This window comes from Nicotiana tabacum, chromosome 17 (genome assembly GCF_000715075.1).
Source record: "Nicotiana tabacum cultivar K326 chromosome 17, ASM71507v2, whole genome shotgun sequence".
Taxonomy (NCBI): Eukaryota; Viridiplantae; Streptophyta; class Magnoliopsida; order Solanales; family Solanaceae; genus Nicotiana; species Nicotiana tabacum.
The window spans coordinates 146,034,290-146,054,915 of NC_134096.1; the positions used below are offsets into that span (position 1 = coordinate 146,034,290).

General features: G+C 39.8%; 2 protein-coding genes across 2 annotated transcripts; both read left to right on the forward strand.

The window, feature by feature from the left end:
* Nucleotides 1-1,714: 1,714 nt before the first annotated feature.
* On the forward strand, nt 1,715-5,112 carry LOC107795776 (F-box protein At3g26010-like). The gene is made up of 3 exons (XM_016618463.2): nt 1,715-1,890; nt 3,433-3,574; nt 3,840-5,112. The coding sequence occupies exons 2-3, from the start codon at nt 3,437-3,439 to the stop codon at nt 5,001-5,003; spliced, it is 1,302 nt and encodes a 433-aa protein (XP_016473949.2). The 5' UTR covers nt 1,715-1,890; nt 3,433-3,436; the 3' UTR covers nt 5,004-5,112.
* A 2,644-nt stretch (nt 5,113-7,756) lies between these two features.
* On the forward strand, nt 7,757-12,251 carry LOC107759223 (proline-rich receptor-like protein kinase PERK15). Its single transcript, XM_016577110.2, has 9 exons — nt 7,757-7,895; nt 8,145-8,927; nt 9,324-9,773; nt 10,076-10,162; nt 10,243-10,313; nt 10,406-10,482; nt 11,219-11,363; nt 11,485-11,643; nt 11,836-12,251. The coding sequence occupies exons 2-9, from the start codon at nt 8,228-8,230 to the stop codon at nt 12,085-12,087; spliced, it is 1,941 nt and encodes a 646-aa protein (XP_016432596.1). The 5' UTR covers nt 7,757-7,895; nt 8,145-8,227; the 3' UTR covers nt 12,088-12,251.
* Nucleotides 12,252-20,626: the final 8,375 nt, after the last annotated feature.

Genomic DNA, 20,626 nt, shown 5'->3' on the forward strand with positions numbered 1-20,626 from the left:
ATATCACAACTGCGCGAACAATTCACGTGCCAAATATCATTATCATTTAATCACAGCACCCCGTGCCCATATTTCATATCACAACTGCACGAACAATTCACGTGTCAATACCCACATTATTTACTCATGGCACCTCGTGCCCACATTTTATTTTTATAATCCGCCTGACAATAGCCACATGCTCTCAATCTCAACATAAATCAGATTGTTATCAATTTACCAATAACAAGACAAATTGCACAAGGTATAAAATAAACACAAGAAAATCACAACATCGCATGAAAATCACCAATACCACATCATCACATATCGTCCCTGACAATAGCCACCATTATCGCTCCTATTGCTACCCTTATCGCTCCTACAACCACCCTTATCGCTCCTCCTAGAAAATATCAATAGCCACCCTTATCGCTCTGCCTAGATAATATCAATAAAAAAATATAGTAGTTGCTGGTGGTGATGGCTAACGATGGTGCTTGTGAATGCTGGCTAGAGGCGGTGGCTGGTGGTAGATTTGGTTGATAGTGGTGGTTCAGGGTAGTAGCTAGTGGTGACTAACAGTGGTGCTTGTGAATGCCGACGCGGTGGTTGGTGGTAGGTTTGGTTGATGGTGGTGGTTCAGGGTAGTAGCTAGTGGTGATTAGTAGTGGTGGGTGGTGGTAGTTTATAATGATGAGTAGTGCCGGTTATGATTGTTGATGGTGATGGGGTGGTTAGTTGTGGTAGTTGAGGTGGATGAGTGTTTGTGATTGAGAATGATGGTGGTGGGAGTGGTGCGGATGGCGGGTGGTGGTAGTCGATTATGGTGGCGGCTATGATTGAGGATGATGGTGGTGGCATGGTGGTAGTTGATAATGGTAGGCGGTGGCGATAATTAATAATGAATATGGATGATAGCATCTTAATGAAATTAAGTCTCTGTTATGAATCTTAATCATACAAACCTATTTAGACCCATTAAGTGATTGTGAAATAAAAAAACAGACACACTTAATGATTAAGACCTGAATAATTAAGATTCAGACTTTAAAAACAAACGCACTTAATGTCTAAGATCTGAACGATTAAGATTCAGACCTCCATTAAGTGCAAACAAATGAGGCTAAAGTCCTAGAATTTAGGTACCCAATTTAAATAAGGAAAGATTTAATAACCAATTTCAACAATTTTCCAATCCTAAATATTAGAAAATAATTAAATGACTATTTTATCTAGTGTGAATTCTACTTTTAAAGGGTAAAAAAGGCGAATAACATTTCACTAACGGCGTTCGTGCTTTTAATATAGTATATATAGATTTAGCATATTTTAATAATTAAGCTACTTACGTTATTTTTCAACTAATCCATGCTTCAGTATTAATAGTTACTTTTACATGAATTTAAGTGATAGAATGATGTAAAATTTAATTATATTGTATATAAAATTTTAAAATCTCTAATATATAGAGAGAGAGAGCAGTATATCTTTGGTTTTGTTAGACAACCAGGACTCTCGCAGTTACTTGGGAGGAAAGTAACACGAAAGATTATTTACTTAGTAATAAAATCTTTAAACTATTAATCTTTATTGATAATTAGGTAAAAATAATGAATAACCTGCTATTATAGCCTATAAATTAAATTAGTAATTTATACTGTAACTTTTATTAACTGAATATAGCTAAGATTACCGGGCCATGACATATCAAATATATATCCGCCCTCAAATACTTCCTTAAAGCCAAAGATTCTCTCTTCTCCTCAAACTAAAACTCATTCACTGCAGTTTTCAACTGTCTTGTCTCCGCAGTCCTCACGGTTTTCTCTCCTCTCCATCATTAGGGCTTTACGGCGGCTTTTTTCCATTCTTTCCGGCAAACCTATTCAACTGCGCGCATTGCACTCTGTGAGTTCTTTTATTCCCTAATTCTTATATTGTTTACTGGTGAAGTGATCGTTGCATATTTGTATCGTATCTGTATTTTCCATTTATGAATTAAAAAAACCTCTGCGTCTTTGAATCTATCGTTTAGCATGAAAACCTATGACATTTTTGGTTGTTGCATGGTTCCAATTTTGGGAATGTGTTTTTGATTCATCTAGTTTTTACGCGAGTACTCATGTGATTCCATCACTCAACTATCCAAAATACTTTTCTTGGGAAGTAACACAACTATTCCTATTGCACATAGATGGTCACTCAATCAGAATTGTTTCATTGGAAAAATGTGACTTTTTATATTTTTGGACCAAATAAAATAATCAACACCCAAAAAAAAACATAGAAAATTCACTCATACCTCCAACCGACCCACTAAAAATAAAAATCCACCCCTAAATAAAACCAAACACTAAAATGTATCCATGTTGTAAACGCATCTCTTCTTCTTGTAAAAAGCAGATTTCTTCTTTTTTCATGGTTTTACTCTAGTTTTATAAAATAATAATGGGTACGAGGTTAAGGACTAAAGACTAGAGTGACCTGTGTTATTTTTTCTCAATGACCTGTATTCTTTTTTTCATGGATTTTCATCTACTTTTTTATAAAATAATAATGGGCACGAAATTAAGGACTAGAGTAGAACTATGAAAAAAGGTTGCTTTTTATAAGAAGAAGAGAGATGCATGTATAATAGGGATGCGTTTTAGCGTTTGATTTTATTTAGCGGGTGAATTTTTATTTTTAGCGGGTTAGGTTGGGTGTATGGGTGAATTTTCTATGTTTTTGGGTGTTAATTATTTTAATTTAGTCCAAAAATATATAAAAATTCATATGGACTGCCACATCACATTTTTTCCACCGAAAAGTTTGATAATTCCGGTTGATTGACCATTTGTGTGCAAATAGGAATATAGTCCATAATTTTGGGTAGTTTAGTGATCATCTGAATAATTGATTCGTACTCGTCATGACATGTAACTAGATTTGATTATGTGCGACTAGTTGTATAGAAGAATATTCACGTTATAGTTTATAAGGACCATCGGATTTTACTACGATCTCTGATATGGTGCTTTCCTCAATGTGTGATTGACTTATTTCATCACGTTTTGATTCTTTGCTCTTTTTCCCTGATATCTACTTGACCAATATTTTTGTAATGGAAACGTACTATTTTCGTGATTTTTTCATTTTTACTATAGTGAAATTTCTTGATCAAACCCAAGTGACCAAGGTTATAGAAATGCTGCTAATAGGTGATTTGGAGATTATTTTCAAAATCCTTATCTTTCAATATACTGATTTTCTTCTTCTTTTTCTTTAGTTAAGAGAATATAGGCTCTGATTACTTGATCTATGGAGTAGAGCGTATTTCATGCCCTTCTATGAGTTTGTAATTTCTACTGATACAATTTGCTAGAGTACTCTCTCTTTTAATTTAGTGGGGGGTTCTTCTAAGTGTTCATTAGTGATACTTTGAGGGTATATAACCAGCTTTTAATGCAGAAAAATGGCATCTTCGGAGGATGACGTCAACATGGCTGATAGCTCTGAAGAACATTGGGACGACGACGATGATGACGCTATTGACACCACTGAATCTGATCAGGACTTCTATTTAGCTATCAAACCTCAGTCTAGTCAGTCGGTATTTGTTTTCTCCCTCTATTTATTTTTTTCTTTGATGAATGTATTGTGCTGAACATGGTGTTTTATTGATGATAAATATACTAACTTTCTAGCCCTATTCTTCTATTGATTCTTAAATGAGTCTTTCTGAGTGAACACGTTGGCATATTAGAAGTAGATACAACTAGTATGAGATTTGTGCATAGTTAGTAATTAGTATATTTCTCTTGCTTCTGATTACCATATATACCTTTTTTAACAAAGTCTTTTGTCTTGGATTGTAGTTCTGCGAGTATGATTTTAAGACTGCCCCTTATCACAATGGAGGGATCAAAGCTTCTGAATTTCCTAAAGACATCTTAAGGAAAGTGGACATGAAGATCAAAGATGTGGCGAAGAGACATGTACTGCCTATCCTCCCCGCTAAATCATTAATGAAGTTTCGAGCAGTGTCCAAAGAATGGAATCAGTGGATCGCTAGTCCATTATTAGCGTACCAGCAAAGCTTTTCATTCCAGAAACTTTCAGGCTACTTTTTCCAAAGGGTGGATTTACAATTTGATCCTAATCCTTCCATTGGTTTCATGTCTCTGGATCGTTCTGCTAATGGAGTCCCCAGTCCTTCCCTTGATTTCTTGCCCGAAAGGGTCAAAGTTGTAAGTTGTAGCAGCGGGTTGCTCCTTTGTCAGGGGTGGGACAGTTATTATGTTTGCAATCCTGCAACCAAAGACTGGAAAATGCTCCCTCCTCCTCAATATTACCATGGATCTGATCCAGCAGTTGTTCTTGCATTTGATCCTCAGTATAATATTGAATCATTTTATCAAGTTATCGCTGCTGTCCCTCTTCTTGGTAATCCGGTTGTCTGCTTTGAGGTTTACTCTTCTGAATCAGATTCTTGGAGTTGCTCTTCTTCAGACTGTCTTGAGTTGGAAAATAGCACAGGTCTTGCAGGTGGAGGATCTTATATCAAAGGGGTGGCTTACTGGAATACGTCATCAAATGAAGTGCTAGCATTCGATGTGAAAAATGAGATCCCGGCAGTTCTGAATGTGCCTGACCAATCTGAGCAAAAGGGTGGTGCCTTAACACAGATAGGAGACGAGGTATGCTATGTTACTGCTTATAATGACAGTGGAGATGTTTTCGTTATAGATATCTATGGAGGCATGGACATGAGCCTGAAGCGTAGTGTCAGTGTGAATCTTGGAAGTAAGAAGCCTCGTACTGATCAAGTGTGTCGGATTCCCAACGACCCTTGTTCTTTAGTGTGCTGTGAGATCCTTCCCTGTATTGACAGTGACACTGTAGTGATCCACACCGATGAAAAGATATATTTTTATCACGTGAAAGAGCAGAAGGTTGAGAGTTTGGCGAGTCCAGGACCAGTGGATTCTCAGAAGAGGTTTTTACCCTACATAAACAGCCTCGCTATGGTACATGCGTGAGCTGAAGTAGTACTGCCCTTTGATGATGATATTCTAGGGGTTGCTGTCTAGTAGAAGAATTGTTTCTTTCTTTGAAGCATATGGTACTCGTGGTTTGAAATTATTTTATTTGGATGATAATATGCTTGTTTTTTTCCTTTATACATTTTATATTCTGGCTGCGAATTTTTTCTGTTCCCTACTTCCCGTGGGTATTTTACCATTGAGATTCCTGTCCGGTACCTGGATGCAGAGAGTCCGTCACTTTCTTCAGGCTTCAGATCATAGCAATCCATTAGTCGGATTGAGACTAAAAGATATTGCCGTGATGAAGTCATGAAAGTCAGGATAGCACACCAAACAAACACCTTTTAACATCAGTGCATGGTCCAACTTAGCTCTATAGTAGTAATTGCAATGCTCTGTAGTTGATTTAGTTTGTTTTGAATAACTAAAAAAATGACTTAATTGGTTTAGTTTATGTATAAACCAAATCAAACAGCGAGCAATCCCAATGCCGTTGAATGGGGCATGGTTGTCACAACTCGCATTTGGAGTTGTGATTTCGGCTAAGATCTGGTGAGAAAAGGTCCTTCTGATGGTCTGACGTTGAACTGTTTACTCGGGCAACTTGGGCTTTTTAATTTTAAGCATATATAAGGGGTATAGGTGATGAAAGCTCCGACCTGCCTCCCCCATACGTGCTGCCACCGAGCCGTATAGAACGAGCTACCTTGGGGGCAACCTCAAGGGCCTGCCTAGATGACTCAAAGGAGTGTCAAAGGTACCCATACGAGTTAGGAAAACTCTATGGGTGGCGCAACGCCTTCGGGCTAGCGTTGGGCATCAAAGTGGTGCTGGAGGCTCGATGTGTGGAACGGCCAGCCCCGCGGGCTACCGAATATTGGAACGAGACCTCCGTGCCGATTGGATACTTGATGCACCTGTCATGGGGGCATCATGTGTCGACTTGTGAGCATGGCTTGGGTTCAACCATGCAAACAAGGGTCCATTGGTCTAAAGGTGCAGTTGTGGGGCGACACTGCACTATTCGGGATGGAAGCGTGTCGCGAGGGCAATGTATGGGCATGGCACGAAAGATGCGCATGACAATGGCCAAGAGCTAAAGGTTGCCTTACTTGGGCGAAGCACGAGCTAGTCGCGGATGCACTAGGCGAGTGTCAAGCTTGAGGATTGGGCTGTGCACGCGGGAGCAATGCTCAGTCTTGGGCGAAGGACAAGACATGTCCTAAGCCAATCCCCCAGGGCGCGCATAGATTGTGATCCTAAGATGAAGCGCCACGACATGTCTAGGGCCAAGGGCCTAGGCATCTTACGGGCGGCACAAGTTGGGGCGAGCCCTACCAACAGGCACAGGATCGTGCTTGGGAATCCTGGGACAGGAGACAGGCTGGCCTGCAGCGAGGGGGAACTGCAGGCGCCGCACGGGCGAGCAGGTGCCGCTACCCAATGTAAGCATTTGGTATCAGAGCTGGGAGGATGTCACACTCGCATTTGGAGTTGTGATTTCGGCTAAGATCTGGTGAGAAAAGGTCCTTCTGATGGTCTGACGTAAAACTGTCTACTCGGGCAACTTGGGCTTTTTAATTTTAAGCATATATAAGGGGGGTATAGGTGATGAAAGCTCCGATCTGCCTCCCCCATACGTGCTGCCACCGAGCCGTATAGAACGAGCTACCTTGGGAGCAACCTCAAGGGCCTGCTTAGATGACTCAAAGGAGTGTCAAAAGTACCCATACGAGTTAGGAAAACTCTATGGGCGGCGCAACGCCTTCGGGCTAGCGTTGGGCATCAAAGTGGTGCTGGAGGCTCGATGTGTGGAACGGCCAGCCCCGCGGGCTACCGAATATTGGAACGAGACCTCCGTGCCGATTGGATACTTGATGCACCTGTCATAGGGGCATCATGTGTCGACTTGTGAGCATGGCTTGGGTTCAACCATGCAAGCAAGGGTCCGTTGGTCTAAAGGTGCAGTTGTGGGGCGACACTGCACTATTCGGGATGGAAGCGTGTCGCGAGGGCAATGTATGGGCATGGCACGAAAGACGCGCATGACAATGGCCAAGGGCTAAAGGTTGCCTTACTCGGGGGAAGCACGAGCTAGTCGCGGATGCACTAGGCGAGTGTCAAGCTTGAGGATTGGGTTGTGCATGCGGGAGCGATGCTTAGTCTTGGGCGAAGGACAAGACATGTCCTAAGCCAATCCCCCAGGGCGCGCATGGATTGTGATCCTAAGATGAAGCGTCACGACATATCTAGGGCCAAGGGCCTAGGCATCTTACGGGCGGCACAAGTTGGGGCGAGCCCGACCAACAGGCACATGATCGTGCTTGGGAATCCTGGGACAGGAGACAGACTGGCCTGCAGCGAGGGGAACTGCAGGCGCCGCACGGGCGAGCAAGTGCCGCTACCCAATGTAAGGATTTGGGCCGTGACAATGGTGTTCGAGTTAAATTGTGGGTAATTTTATTTTATTTTTGTAATTAAAGAATTTTATTTACCGAAGTAATACGTACAGCTCAAACATAAGCAAAATCAGAATTTACAGTTGGAGTGCTCACTCATTTGCGTTTTGCAAACTAGAATTGTATGTGAAGTGGGTACTGCTCACTCTTTAGCCTTGTTTTTTTAACTAAATGTTTAGTTGTATAGGAGTAGTAATTTTTAACTAGTAGTATAAAATGAATTAGTAACAAGTAGGGAAAAGAGAATGAAATATTTTCTTTAATTTCATCGACTTTTATTGGTGTATTTGGAGAAAGAGAGAGAGGGGTCCTTCTTTGTAGGAGGCAACTGTTGGGGGCAGAGGCGGGGGAATGGGTCGACTATGTACATCACAATTCACAATGCTACGATTTCTCTTTCTTCCCTTAGTCCTCATACATCATTCAGGTAAATTTCTTCTCTTTCGTCTAACATATGCTTCTATTTTTCTTCTTCTCCTGAAAATTTCTTATTTTCTTCTTTTCCTGGTCACCAATCTCCATGCCCAAATTGTTAGATTTAACAGAATGAACCATGTTAGAGGAAAAAAAGAAAAAATGATCAATCATGTAATATTGTGACATTATATAGTAAGATCTTCAATTTTTAACAATGGAAATGTAACATTTTTTCCTTTTAACTTTCATGGCAATATAGGAACATTGAAGATTTGTTGAGACGAAGCAGTTAACGGGAAAGGTTGAATTTCCGGCCTCCGGAAATTCACCTTTCTTGTAAAAATGCAATCACTTTCTAGTACTACTACGTCCAACAAAAATGGCACTAATTCCCTGACTCCTAATGGAACTCCCCCTCCTCCTTCTCCTCCTTCAACTAATTCTTCATCTTCACCACCACCATCACCGCCACCACAATCTCCTCCACTTACCTCTCCACCCCCACAACCACAATCTCCTCCTCCGCCCGAAAATTCTCCTCCTCCTTCATCACCACCGCCAACCATAAAGGACTCTCCTCCTCCGTCATCACCACCACCTCCGGCAGCTTCTCAGCCACCACCAGCATTCTCACCTCCACCGCCATCCACTACGGTACCACCACCTGCTTCTCCCGATACGCCTCCTCCCCCACCCACATTTTCTCCCCCACCTCCTGTTTCCTCAGAACCACCTCCATCACCTGCTGCAAAGTTATCTCCTCCTCTACCGCCTTCAGAAAAACCAGCTGGTGGCGATCCACCTAATTCAGAAAAATCAGTCGGCGTACCCCATTCAGAAAAATCAGCAGCAGCTGGTTCTTCAGGAAGCAACAATGGCTCGCCACCGGCTGCTTCAGGTTCGTCGGATATGATTATAGTTGCAGGAATAGCGGTGGCAGGAGTATTGGTTCTTGCTATTATCATTGTTTGCATAGTGTACTGGAGAAGGACGAAGAAAGAACCCTACTATACAGATCCTATTCCTGGACTTCCACCTAAAGGTTGGTTAAATTGTAACCTTTGTCTCATTAGTTCTTTTCGAGTTTAAGTTGCATATATTACATTGTAAATAAAAGCAACCCTTGTAACTTGCATAGATTTTTTACATCATTGATGACATCCAGATCAATTGTCATTAGTAAAGTCTAATTTGATAACTAAAAAAATAGTGAATTAACTTAATATAGCATGTTAAGATGCACTCACATACAAAATTGTTTACACTATCGGTATATATAGTTTAACGTGGAAAAGATTAAGCAACTTGCTATTATTTGTTAAAGTTTATCCATATCAGTGTATATAATTAAATTTTCTTATAGTTGCTATTGTAGCCATAAGGCATATCCAATTTCTGCTATAATTATTCAAGTATACATTTGTCTTTTGAAGTGCAGGTAGTAATGATCCATACTACAAAGGTCCTAAGCCCATGGAACACATTATTAAGGTTTCTTCCGCACCTAATCTAAGTTGCGATAACAGCTCTACCGTCTGTGGCCAAGCTCTTGTGCCATCGCCAAGTTTTGGTGGGTTCTCACAGAGTCAGTTCACTTATGAGGAGCTAGCTATAGCAACTTCTGGATTTTCTAAGGCCAATATTTTAGGCCAAGGTGGTTTTGGGTATGTACACAAAGGTGTTTTGGTTGGTGGAAGGGTGGTAGCTGTCAAGAGCTTGAAGTCGGGCAGTGGACAAGGTGAACGAGAATTTCAGGCAGAGGTTGAGATCATTAGCAGAGTTCATCATCGCCACCTTGTTTCTCTTGTTGGATATTGCATTGCTGATGGCCAGCGAATGTTGGTCTATGAGTATGTTCCGAACAAAACCTTGGATTTCCATCTTCATGGTACTTGCCCTGTTATTTATTACTCCCTTCTATGATACATCATGTACCACTTGTCATAACTTCCTAATTGAGTATATAATTGTTTTGTCAAAAGACTATCTTAAAAATAGTAAAGATTTTTTACACTATCAAAAAAATGGTTAGTAACCTAAAGATAACCCAAGTTATATGCTACTACATATGAGAATATAATGATGCGTTAAGAAATCTTTAAATTGTCATATGAGTTAAATTCTTTTCAAAATCATTTCAACAGTTAAAAATGCTCCCCGTGCTAATAGTTAGATCAAGTATGATTGCAGGGAAGGGACATCATGTTATGGATTGGGGAACAAGGCTTAAAATTGCATTGGGATCAGCCAAAGGATTAGCTTATCTCCATGAAGATTGTATGACAATTTTCTTTCGACACTGCTCCCCTTTTCTTTCTCTTTTATTTTCTATCTCATCCCTTGCTTTATATACACAGGCCATCCTAAAATTATCCACCGTGACATAAAGGCTGCAAACATTCTACTTGAGGACAACTTTGAAGCCAAGGTAAAAATATTAGTAGTCGTTATTGTCTCGTGTATTTTGGATATGTCAAGAAACTTGGAAGGGTGATTTTCAATATGTTTGTGGTTTCTCAGGTGGCTGATTTTGGATTGGCTAAACTTTCTTCTGATAACTTCACTCATATCTCCACTCGTGTTATGGGAACTTTCGGGTGAGTCAAACATAACATTTCTCTACTCGTTGAGAGGTAAACGAAATACTTGGCGGAGGTTAGTGTTTAGCTTTAGAGGTGAACTAATCTATTCTCTTCAAGTGTTTCCATAACTTACTAAACGATCTTAATTAAACGAAATCCAATCATATGCCATGTTATCAATCAAAAAGCTTAGTAAATTTGTTAAATCTGAGCATTGCTTTAGAATGTCTTGAAAATCAGTTTGATTCTTTTTTTCCTTTTTTTTTTCTTTTTTTGTGTTTTTAAAGGTTTCTAATTTTTGAGAATGGTAACAATATATTCATCAGCATTAAGGAAAAGTTGGGCACCATATCTACAAAGTAGATTAAGCAAAAGGAGAACCTTGCCCTTCAATTAAAGGTTTCTAATTTTCGGAACACTTTTCATAAGCTCAGTAATAATAGCTTAGGCAAGAGATAGGCACAGTGAAAGACAGAAAAAAACAGCTTTTAGCATATATGAAAAATGTTTTGGAAGTCATTTTAATTTTTTTCGACAGCTTGGTTAAAGTGATAAATGGGGGTCCTTGATTTTGAGATTGAGCAAGTAGAAGGTAGTTAAGTATTTTAGCAACATTTTGTGTGAACAACTAGAAGAAATCAGCCTCCGTTGTGAAAAAATCATCGTATTCTTCAAAAGATTTGCAAGTCGGGAACATCATAAAGGGGTTGCTAAGTAGGAAAATTACCTTGTGAGTTGTGACATGCTGCAGGTACTTGGCTCCTGAATATGCATCAAGTGGCAAGCTAACAGACAAATCAGATGTATTTTCATTTGGAGTTGTGCTTTTGGAACTCATAACTGGGAAGAAACCTGTTGATCCTAGCAATATGGTGGAAGACAGTTTAGTAGACTGGGTTCGTTCTTGATCTCAAGTTCCCAAATTTCATGCATTATCATAAACATACCTAGATTTTAAAGTACACTTAGACTTTAATCTTTGGATTCCCTAGTTGACCTAACGTATGAAATGAACAGGCTAAGCCCCGACTTAAAAGAGCCTTAGAAGAGGGAAATTATGATGAATTGGTAGGTGCTCCTCTCGAAGGAAACGTTCCAGATGAGTTGCATCGGTTAGTTGCCTGTGCTGCTGCTAGCACTCGTCATTCTGCTAGGAGACGTCCAAAGATGAGTCAGGTATGTTGTTTTCTCGATTAGAACTATCCTCCTATGTTAATTCCGGTTAATACATGATTCTGTCGTTTACCTGGCACATATCTATTCCTTTAAAACTTATATCCCACACCATTTGCAATTAGGCTTATTGGATATACTCCTTTTCTCTTCTACTTTCAAGAGAAAAATAATGACACACATTCTAATGAACAGATTGTACGAGCCTTGGATGGCGATTCATCTTTGGAAGACTTGAGCGATCGTACAAAGCCAAGTGGGAGCTCTGAATCCTATTATACTGGTGTATACAATGCTGACATGATCAAGTTCAGGAAAATGGTGATACCAAGCCAAGAATTCAATAGCAGTGAATATGGAGCGACAAGTGAATATGGACTCAACCCTTCCTCTTCCTCAAGCAGTGACTCCGGAGAGTTTGGTTATCATAAGGGGGGTAGAAGATGAATCCTGATGCTTGAGAGTCTTTGAACAAAAAGACCACTTTGACTTCTTCCTTATAACAGATCCAATGAATGGAGCTTACTCTTTCTTAATTTTTTGTCAACTACTGAACTACATGTACTAAACTAGAGTTCATACTTCATAGCAGTGAAATATGCTTTATGTACTACTCTTTTTTGTCTCAATATTGTACAATAGGTTCCATCACTCGAAAAAACACTGAAGCCTTATACAGTTGTAATTATTGTCAATACAATAACCCAGCATAATCCCACAAGTGGGGTCTGGGGAAGGTAGTGTGTACGCAGACCTAATCCCTATCTTGTGAAGATAGGGAGGTTATTTCCGATAGACCCTCGAAAATTATTATCAATATATTAGTTTATTATATAGTTATACTCATGTGGTTTTCAAACGCTTTTATTTTACCTTAATCTGCCAAAGGCATGTCTACTATTAATGCTTCTTCTTCTTTGTTTGTGTTATGGTATTTGCTGTCAACGATTGTTGCGAACCAAGTTGAGTCGGGAAGAGATTATGGGCCAGAAATATCGAACGAGGCTGATCCAATTGGGACATTTGGGCCAGAAGTCAAAGTGAGAAGAAATTCAATGACTAAACACCTGAATGGAATACTAGGACGTTATATTTGGGATCCAGGGGGATACAAGGAGGGGAATTATGTTGAAGCCTCGCTCAATCTGTTCTTCTCATCTCCTCTGCTGAATCTGTCTCTCGTCCCCTTTCTTCTTAGCTTTGGGTTGCAATTTCTCTTCTTATCTTCTTTCTATTCCTTTAGTATTGTTTTCTACTGTTCTATTGATATAATTCTGTTTAGTGAATTAATGTAATCAGTTGGTTTGGGTGTAATATCTGGTTTATTACATCGGTGCTTTCATTGAGAGGTCTTTAATGGAGGACCAAAAAGTACTCAAGGCTTTTGTCGAAGATTCAATTCGTGATTCAATTCAGAAAATGAAGGACTCGCTTTCTAAGGATCTCGTTGATCTTCATTCGATGCTGCTCGAGGCTGTGGGGAAACAGAGAACGGCCTCTTTTCTACCCCAAGACCGGGCTATGGATGCCAAATTATGGCAGTTTCAAGGCGAGAATACGGAGGCTTGGATATTCCAAGCAGAGCGATATTTTGAGTTCTATTGAATTGAAGATGATCAGAAGCTTACTAGGGCGTCATTCTACCTTGATGGTGACGCATTGGAATGGTACCGATGGTTGTTTAGGAACAAGAAATTAACTGATTGGCTGCATTTTGCTGATAAAGTGAGAACTCGATTTAAATAGAAAGGGCTCAAATCAGAAGGGAGGTTAGCGAAGAGGAGCTGTATAACCAACTCATCTTTGTTGCAAAACTGTGATAGACACTCTGACTGCAAAAACAAAATTGATGCGCATAAGGTGTTTGATGAATCATCTGATAGGTCCAAAGGTGCATATTCTCTTGTTTTGAGCCATGTCCCAAACTCATCTGACTTGGAATCTACCTACCAAGGTAGAAAATTAGAGGTGGCCAACATTATCGATAAAATGTCCAATGGCGCAGACGAGACTGATTTGCTTGAATTGTCATCATCAATTACGTCTTTTGAAATCCAGGTTGATTTGGATTCTGTTGAAATTGACCCTATAGCTCATGTAGATAGTGAGACTACAATGTTAACAAACTTTGAAGACACAGTGTTGGTCGAAGTTCCGCAAGGAACTGGCTCTAGTCTGCGGCCCCAATTTGCACCCGATGATTCGTTACCAGCTCCTTTTGATGGCTCACTCTTGCTTCCATCCAATGTCGAACAACCAACTACACATGTCTTGTTCCATAAGATTAAATCTGGTTTGGAAGAAGAAAACACGAGCCATGTGAACAAGATGTTCGCTGAAACGCCATATGTCTACTGCTCTGAGTTACTCACTGATGAATCTGAATTGGAAGATGGCGACTCACAAGAAGACAAGGTGCTTCCTGAAAATTTCCCAAAAGATATACCTGGGTGGCCTGGATGAATTGTAGATACGATTTCATTTTTGGTTTCTTTTGTTGAATGTGTATATGAGGTGAAAAATAAGACTACGGTAATTACTTGCATCAATTGCCAATTTGTAGATACCTTAAGGTTTCATGTCCCCAGTGCCACATTAAACATCGATACATCCTACCGAAGCCATGTTAATCCTGAAGATAGATACGTCATTCTCAGTATGAAGTGCCATGCATTGTTAATGATATTGGAGGCTTGTAACAACCAAGTACTTCCACTAGTACCATACTTTGGTACTTGGGCTACAGATGGAAGGGATACTAGGCTACCAATTTCTGGTTATGTGGATCAGTGGTTTGACACAGGACATGAATTTAGTGTTGTGTCAGGTTTTACATCTCTTCCTCATATTCGTCTAAGTTCTACATTAGATGCACATACACTGTTTAAAGCAAGTAGAAAAGGATAGAATTATTTATTTGGAAAGTTATATGATTGGGAGCAATTAGGTGGAATTGAATTGGGTGTTGATGTCTTTGACACCATTTATCTTGATGAAAGTTTTCAGGTACCTAAGAATACTGAGGATCGACATCTTGATAAAACTTTTATGGATTTCGAGCGTGGACTTGCAGTAAGTGAACTCCATTCTAATGATGACATGATAGGTATATCTGGATGTATTGTGTCAGCAAAGTTTGTGGGCGAGGTTTTGAAGCAGACAGTGAGAAACCATTTGATGGATGTGCAAAGGCAAAACAAATGGACAATGCTAAGTTCTCCTGTTTGAAATATTCTCATGAAGACTTTAGAAATCCTTTTGCCAAGCAACAATTCTGATTGGAACGTGACTTTGCAACTTCATTCTTATTCCTCAACAGGTTTTGTTGTGTATCTCACTTTTCCAAATCTTCCATTTGATCCTGGTATACATGATGTTCCTCTACCCTTTGGCTCCGACAAGACTATATTTATAGATAGTAGTTTTCATTCTACTTATGATTTAATAGCTACACTGTGGGTTGAACCAATTGATGAGTTTCTAGTTCCCACCTTTGACTGCATCCGAGATGGCGCTACTGATACTATTAGGAAAACTTATGAGTTAGTGGGAGCTCAAGTGGTTTTCTGGGATATGAGTAAATCATTGATATTTAATTTGTCTCGTAGTTATGTTGACGGTGAACTTATACCCCCAAAGTTTGATAAAGTTCTTACTGAGCTTTATGGGTTAATTTCACTGATGGTCATCCAACTTATTATTTATTTTACAAAAGTCACTTAACTATTTTTTATCACTTAAAAGTCACTCAACTGTACCTTTGTAACTTAACAGTCATTCTAGTTCAAAACCTATAAAATATCCAATAAAAAATATGACATGGCATTACATTTAAATAAAAAATCTAACAATAATGCCACATAAGTTTAAATAGACTATATCTAAGTTAGACACATTTCTTCTTCAGTCCGATTTGACCTATAACCAAAATGGATTATTAATATTTGAACAATTAACTGGACCAGCACTTTGATTTTGTGATTAATTTGTAGAAAAAGAAGTCTAAGAAATTTAAGAAAAATTAGGTCTTTCGAATTTATTTTAGGTTTTGGTAGTACATTTACGGTCAATGACACAATACGTTGTCTCTTTCTTTTGTCCAAATTATCGCTATAGGTTGTTTACGATTGTGGTGTGTATTGATAATTTCTACTATGCAATTTCATTGTGGGTGTTTCTTACTGAGCAGTATTTTTGTCTATTAGTATTGTTTAATAAGCAATATCTTGACTTTAATGGAATAGTAATTTGTAAAAATAGGTTCTTATTAGCTTGTTGTTCTTGTCTGTTAGTGGTACATTTAATTGTTATGTGAGATTGATATGGTAGTATTTTAACTTCATGAAAAATTATAAAATGATAAAGATGCAAAAACTGGTTTTGTGCTAGTTCTGTTCATATTTTTAATGAAATTATAGGTAGTGGTATTAAGGTTATTACGTAACAAATTAAGTAAGATATTTTTAGTACAAAATAATTATTCTCTTCTATTCCTTCTAATTGTCAAAATATTAAAACTCATTTGGGGTACGGGTCAAATCGGGCGAAAGAAAAAATGTGTCTAACTTAGATATGGTCTATTTAAGCTTATGTGGCATTATTGTTAGATTTTTTTAATTAAATATAATTCCATGTCATATTTTTTATTGGATATTTTATAGGTTTTGAACTAGAATGACTTTTAAATTACTGTACACGGTCAAAATAGATTTCGGCCTTCGTACGATTGATCGAGGTCGAAACATAATGGATCGAAGAAAGACTTTGTAATATTGAGATGGGTTCCGGAGATGGTATGAATGAGCTTTAGATTTCAGGTATAGGTCAAACACCGAGTTCGAAGTCATTATCGAGCTCGGGTCCGAATCGAACTATAATGAGATGATTTCGAGCTTAAGGTCCAGAGGCCAACCGATACCGAGCCCGAATTATCACCTGATTCCGAGTCCACATCGAACTCTAGAAGCAATATCGACCAGCACCGAGGCCGATCGAGCTCGAGCTCACAGACAAGAGCCGTTGCAAACACACTGAGGGAGAGAATCTTGGCGAAAATTAGGGAAAAGCTAATTTATCATGGGTTCTCCATTATGTATTTTTAATTATATCTAAAGTAGTATCCTCCACTATAAAGAGGATGGCAACATTTTTGTAGAGGGCAGTTTTTGCTTACATTGTAATTCAAGCACCATATTCTTCTATATTCAAGGATTATTCTTTTAAGCTTCATTAATTGATTCACTGTGCTTAGTCCTAAAAATCATCTTCTTTCCAACCTTGTTTATTTTGTATTCTTTGCAATCCATATTTGATACTTCTATTTATCCCTACGATTTGTATCAAGCTATACCGCATATCCTTAGAACTACGTACAAATTCAACTCTATCCGATTTTCGGGTAAACAGTTTGGCGCCTACCGTGGGGCTAAGGATAACAGTGGTTATTTGATTCGAATCTGCAAAACCACACTATTTTGCGCTTGTTTCTGAAAGGATCTTGGATTTCGGATTAGCAACGACTAACTACCAATCAAATGGCCCCACCTATAGACAACGAAGTCGGTCTTCATGATGAGAATAACAACTTGACACCCAGTACCAAAAGACCACTTTTCAATGCCGTTGGAGCTTGAATCGAAGTGCCGATAGATATCAATTCGCATGTGGCTATTGAGGCGAACCTACATTCTGAACCTGAAAATAGCATTCATGGTGGCACTTGGTCTGCAGCTCGAGATACCCATAACGTCGTGGAAAACGGCGTCAGCTTGCGTATGATCTTCGAAATGTTGCAAGCTCAACAGGTAGCAATAGCTCAGTTGCAGAGCCAAACCCAGCTACCGAGCAGGCCGGAGCCCAGTCCACATCGAGAAATTGCCCACAGAATTGAGCCAGCCATAGTGAAGTCAAATGAGCAAGAATCGGGGACTACTCCCGAAATTGCTAAAATACTTGAGGAGCTCACAAAGCGAGTCGAAGCCAACGATAAAAAAGTAGAGACATACAACTCCAAGGTTGATCAGATCCCGGGGGCACCACCAATATTGAAGGGCTTAGATTCCAAAAAATTCCTACAAAAGCCTTTCCCCCTAAGTACGGCTCCTAAACCGATCCCAAAGAAGTTCCGCATGCCCGATATTCCTAAATACAACAGAACTACCGACCCCAACGAACATGTCACCTCATACACATGTGCCATGAAAGGGAACGATCTAGAAAATGATGAGATCGAATCCGTATTATTGAAGAAATTCGGTGAAACCCTGTCAAAGGGAGCAATGATATGGTATCATAATTCGCCATCTAATTCTATCGATTATTTTGCTATGCTTGCAGATTCCTTCGTAAAAGCACACGCCGGGGCCATAAAAGTCAAGACTAGGAAGTCGGACATGTTCAAGGTAAGACAAAAGGATAACGAGATGCTAAGGGAGTTCGTATCTCGTTTTCAAATGGAACGAATTGATCTGCCACCAGTCACGGACGATTGGGTTGTTCAGGCTTTCACTCAAGGTTTGAACGAACGTAATTCGATAGCTTCACGACGGCTGAAGCATTACCTGATCGAGTACCCAGCTATTACTTGGGCCGATGTGCATAATCGATATCAATCAAAAATAAGAGTCGAAGACGACCAGTTGGGTTCTGGGTCCATTATCAAAAGGGCTGCCAATTGAGAACAGAGATCGATCAGAGACTGATACTAGCCGTATAATAGAAATCCTACAAGCTAGGTATGATAAACGGCTAAAACGATACTACTGCTAAGGTACGACCCCCCCCCCCCCAATTCAATTATATTTCAAAATTAACCCTTGCAGATGTTCGACCAAAGACGAGGATTAATGAATTCGATCAGGAACAAAGATGGATTATTCAACATGAAACCTCAGTATCCGAGGCCTCCTTACAATCAACCTCGAATACTGGGGGACATACCATTGTCACTGAACATATCAACGATGATTATCAAGAACGATGCAAAGGAAGTTACTTCGTTATTTCATGGAAACAGGGTCTTAATAGGAATAATTGTAAGGGGCAAATGGTCAAACGAGCCATGCCCATATAGTTGGCCCGAGCCCTGACACAAAACATAAACACATGTATAACGACTTACACATGTATAATGACTTACCAATATTTTATATCCAAGAAAAATTCCTCCATTTCGAGATTTATTATGCAAACAGGCCTAAGGTAAATCAACGAATTCGAGCAACACTCACTCAACTATAAATCCCAAGGGCTACATCAACTTGAGTTCGAGCAACTATTCCCACTCGGGGACTATCTACTAAGCCTACATGCTGCTTTTACTTCGAGTTCGAAATAATCACTCGACTATTAAGCCTATTGGCTACACTACTTCGTTTTCGAGCAAGGCACTCACTCGACTACTAAGCCTACGGGCTATTCTTATCTTGAGTTTGAGAAATCACTCACTCAATCATTAAGCCTACGGGCTACATTTCTTCGAGTTCGAGCAAGGCACTCACTTGAATGCTAAGCCTACGGGCTACTCTTATCTTGAGTTCGAGAAATCACTCACTCAATCATTAAGCCTACGGGCTACTCTTATCTTGAGTTTGAGAAATCACTCACTCAATCATTAAGCCTGCGTGCTACATATCTTCGAGTTAGAGCAAGGCACTCACTCAAATGTTAAGCCTACGGGCTACTCTTTTCGTGAGTTCAAGAAATCACTCACTCGACTATTAAGCCTACGGGCTACACTACTTCGAGTTCGAGCAAGGCACTCACTCGATTACTAAGCCTATGGGCTACTCTTATCTTGAGTTCGAGAAATCACTCACTCGATCATTAAGCCTATAGGCTACATTTCTTCGAGTTCGAGCAAGGCACTCACTCGAGTACTAAGCCTGCAGGCTACTCCTATCTTGAGTTCGAGAAATCACTCACTCAATCATTAAGCCTACGGGCTACATTACTTCGAGTTCGAGCAAGGCACTCACTCGAATGATAAGGCTACGAGCTAGTTTTACTTCGAGTTCGAAAACAATCACTTGACTATTAAGCCTACGGGCTACACTACTTCGAGTTCGAGCAAGGCACTCACTCGAGTACTAAGCCTATGGGCTACTCTTATCTTGAGTTCGAAAAATCACTCACTAAATCATTAAGCCTACGTGCTACATTACTTCGATTTCGAGCAAGGCACTCACTTGAATGCTAAGCCTACGGGCTAGTTTTACTTCGAGTTCAAAACAATCACTCGACTATTAAGCCTACGGGCTACACTACTTCGAGTTCGAGCAAGGCACTCACTTGAGTACTAAGCCTACGGGCTACTCTTATCTTGAGTTCGAGAAATCACTCACTCAATCATTAAGCCTACGAGCTACATTTCTTCAAGTTCGAGCAAGGCACTCACTCGAATACTAGGCCTACATGCTACTCCTATCTTGAGTTCGAGAAATCACTCACTCAATCATTATGCCTACGGGCTGCATTACTTCGAGTTCGAATCATTCACTCGACTACTAAGCCTATGGGCTAATTATTACTTCGAGTTTGGGCAAATCACCCATTCGACCAATCAATGCCTACGTGCTACTTTACTTCGAGTAAGTCATTCATTATTTCGAGCTCAAACGAACACTCGACTATTTAAGGCTGAAGGCTATTCGAGCCCAACAAAACAAAGGGAACTACCCACAAAGCCCGAAAGCAACAGTGATTAAAATTCAAACTATCTATTTAGCTTCAAAGGCTATTTTGCTTCAAAAGGAACAAAAATTTGTATTTACAAATTTTTGTACAAAGGCAACTCAGCCAAAAGGAAGTTCTTTATACAAAGACCGAAAGCGGTATCAAAAGAATGCAACAAACTACCTAAGACCCTAAATGGATCAATCTTCATCGGAGGCCGTGTTCTCGGCATCTTCCTCATCTTCAGACTCACCCGAGTCATCGGAGTCCTCCTCAGGAAAGGCCAACCTTCGAGCTTTGTCCTCATCCGCCC

What these genes read in the sequence shown, in the direction of transcription:
- LOC107795776 (XM_016618463.2), top strand. Translation starts at nt 3,437, where the DNA reads ATGGCATCTTCGGAGGATGACGTCAACATGGCTGATAGCTCTGAAGAA. An exon ending in AACCTCAGTCTAGTCAGTCG is followed by an intron (nt 3,575 to 3,839) that starts GTATTTGTTTTC and finishes CTTGGATTGTAG; the next exon opens with TTCTGCGAGTATGATTTTAA.
- LOC107759223 (XM_016577110.2), top strand. Translation starts at nt 8,228, where the DNA reads ATGCAATCACTTTCTAGTACTACTACGTCCAACAAAAATGGCACTAAT. An exon ending in AGGACAACTTTGAAGCCAAG is followed by an intron (nt 10,314 to 10,405) that starts GTAAAAATATTA and finishes GTGGTTTCTCAG; the next exon opens with GTGGCTGATTTTGGATTGGC. An exon ending in GACGTCCAAAGATGAGTCAG is followed by an intron (nt 11,644 to 11,835) that starts GTATGTTGTTTT and finishes TCTAATGAACAG; the next exon opens with ATTGTACGAGCCTTGGATGG.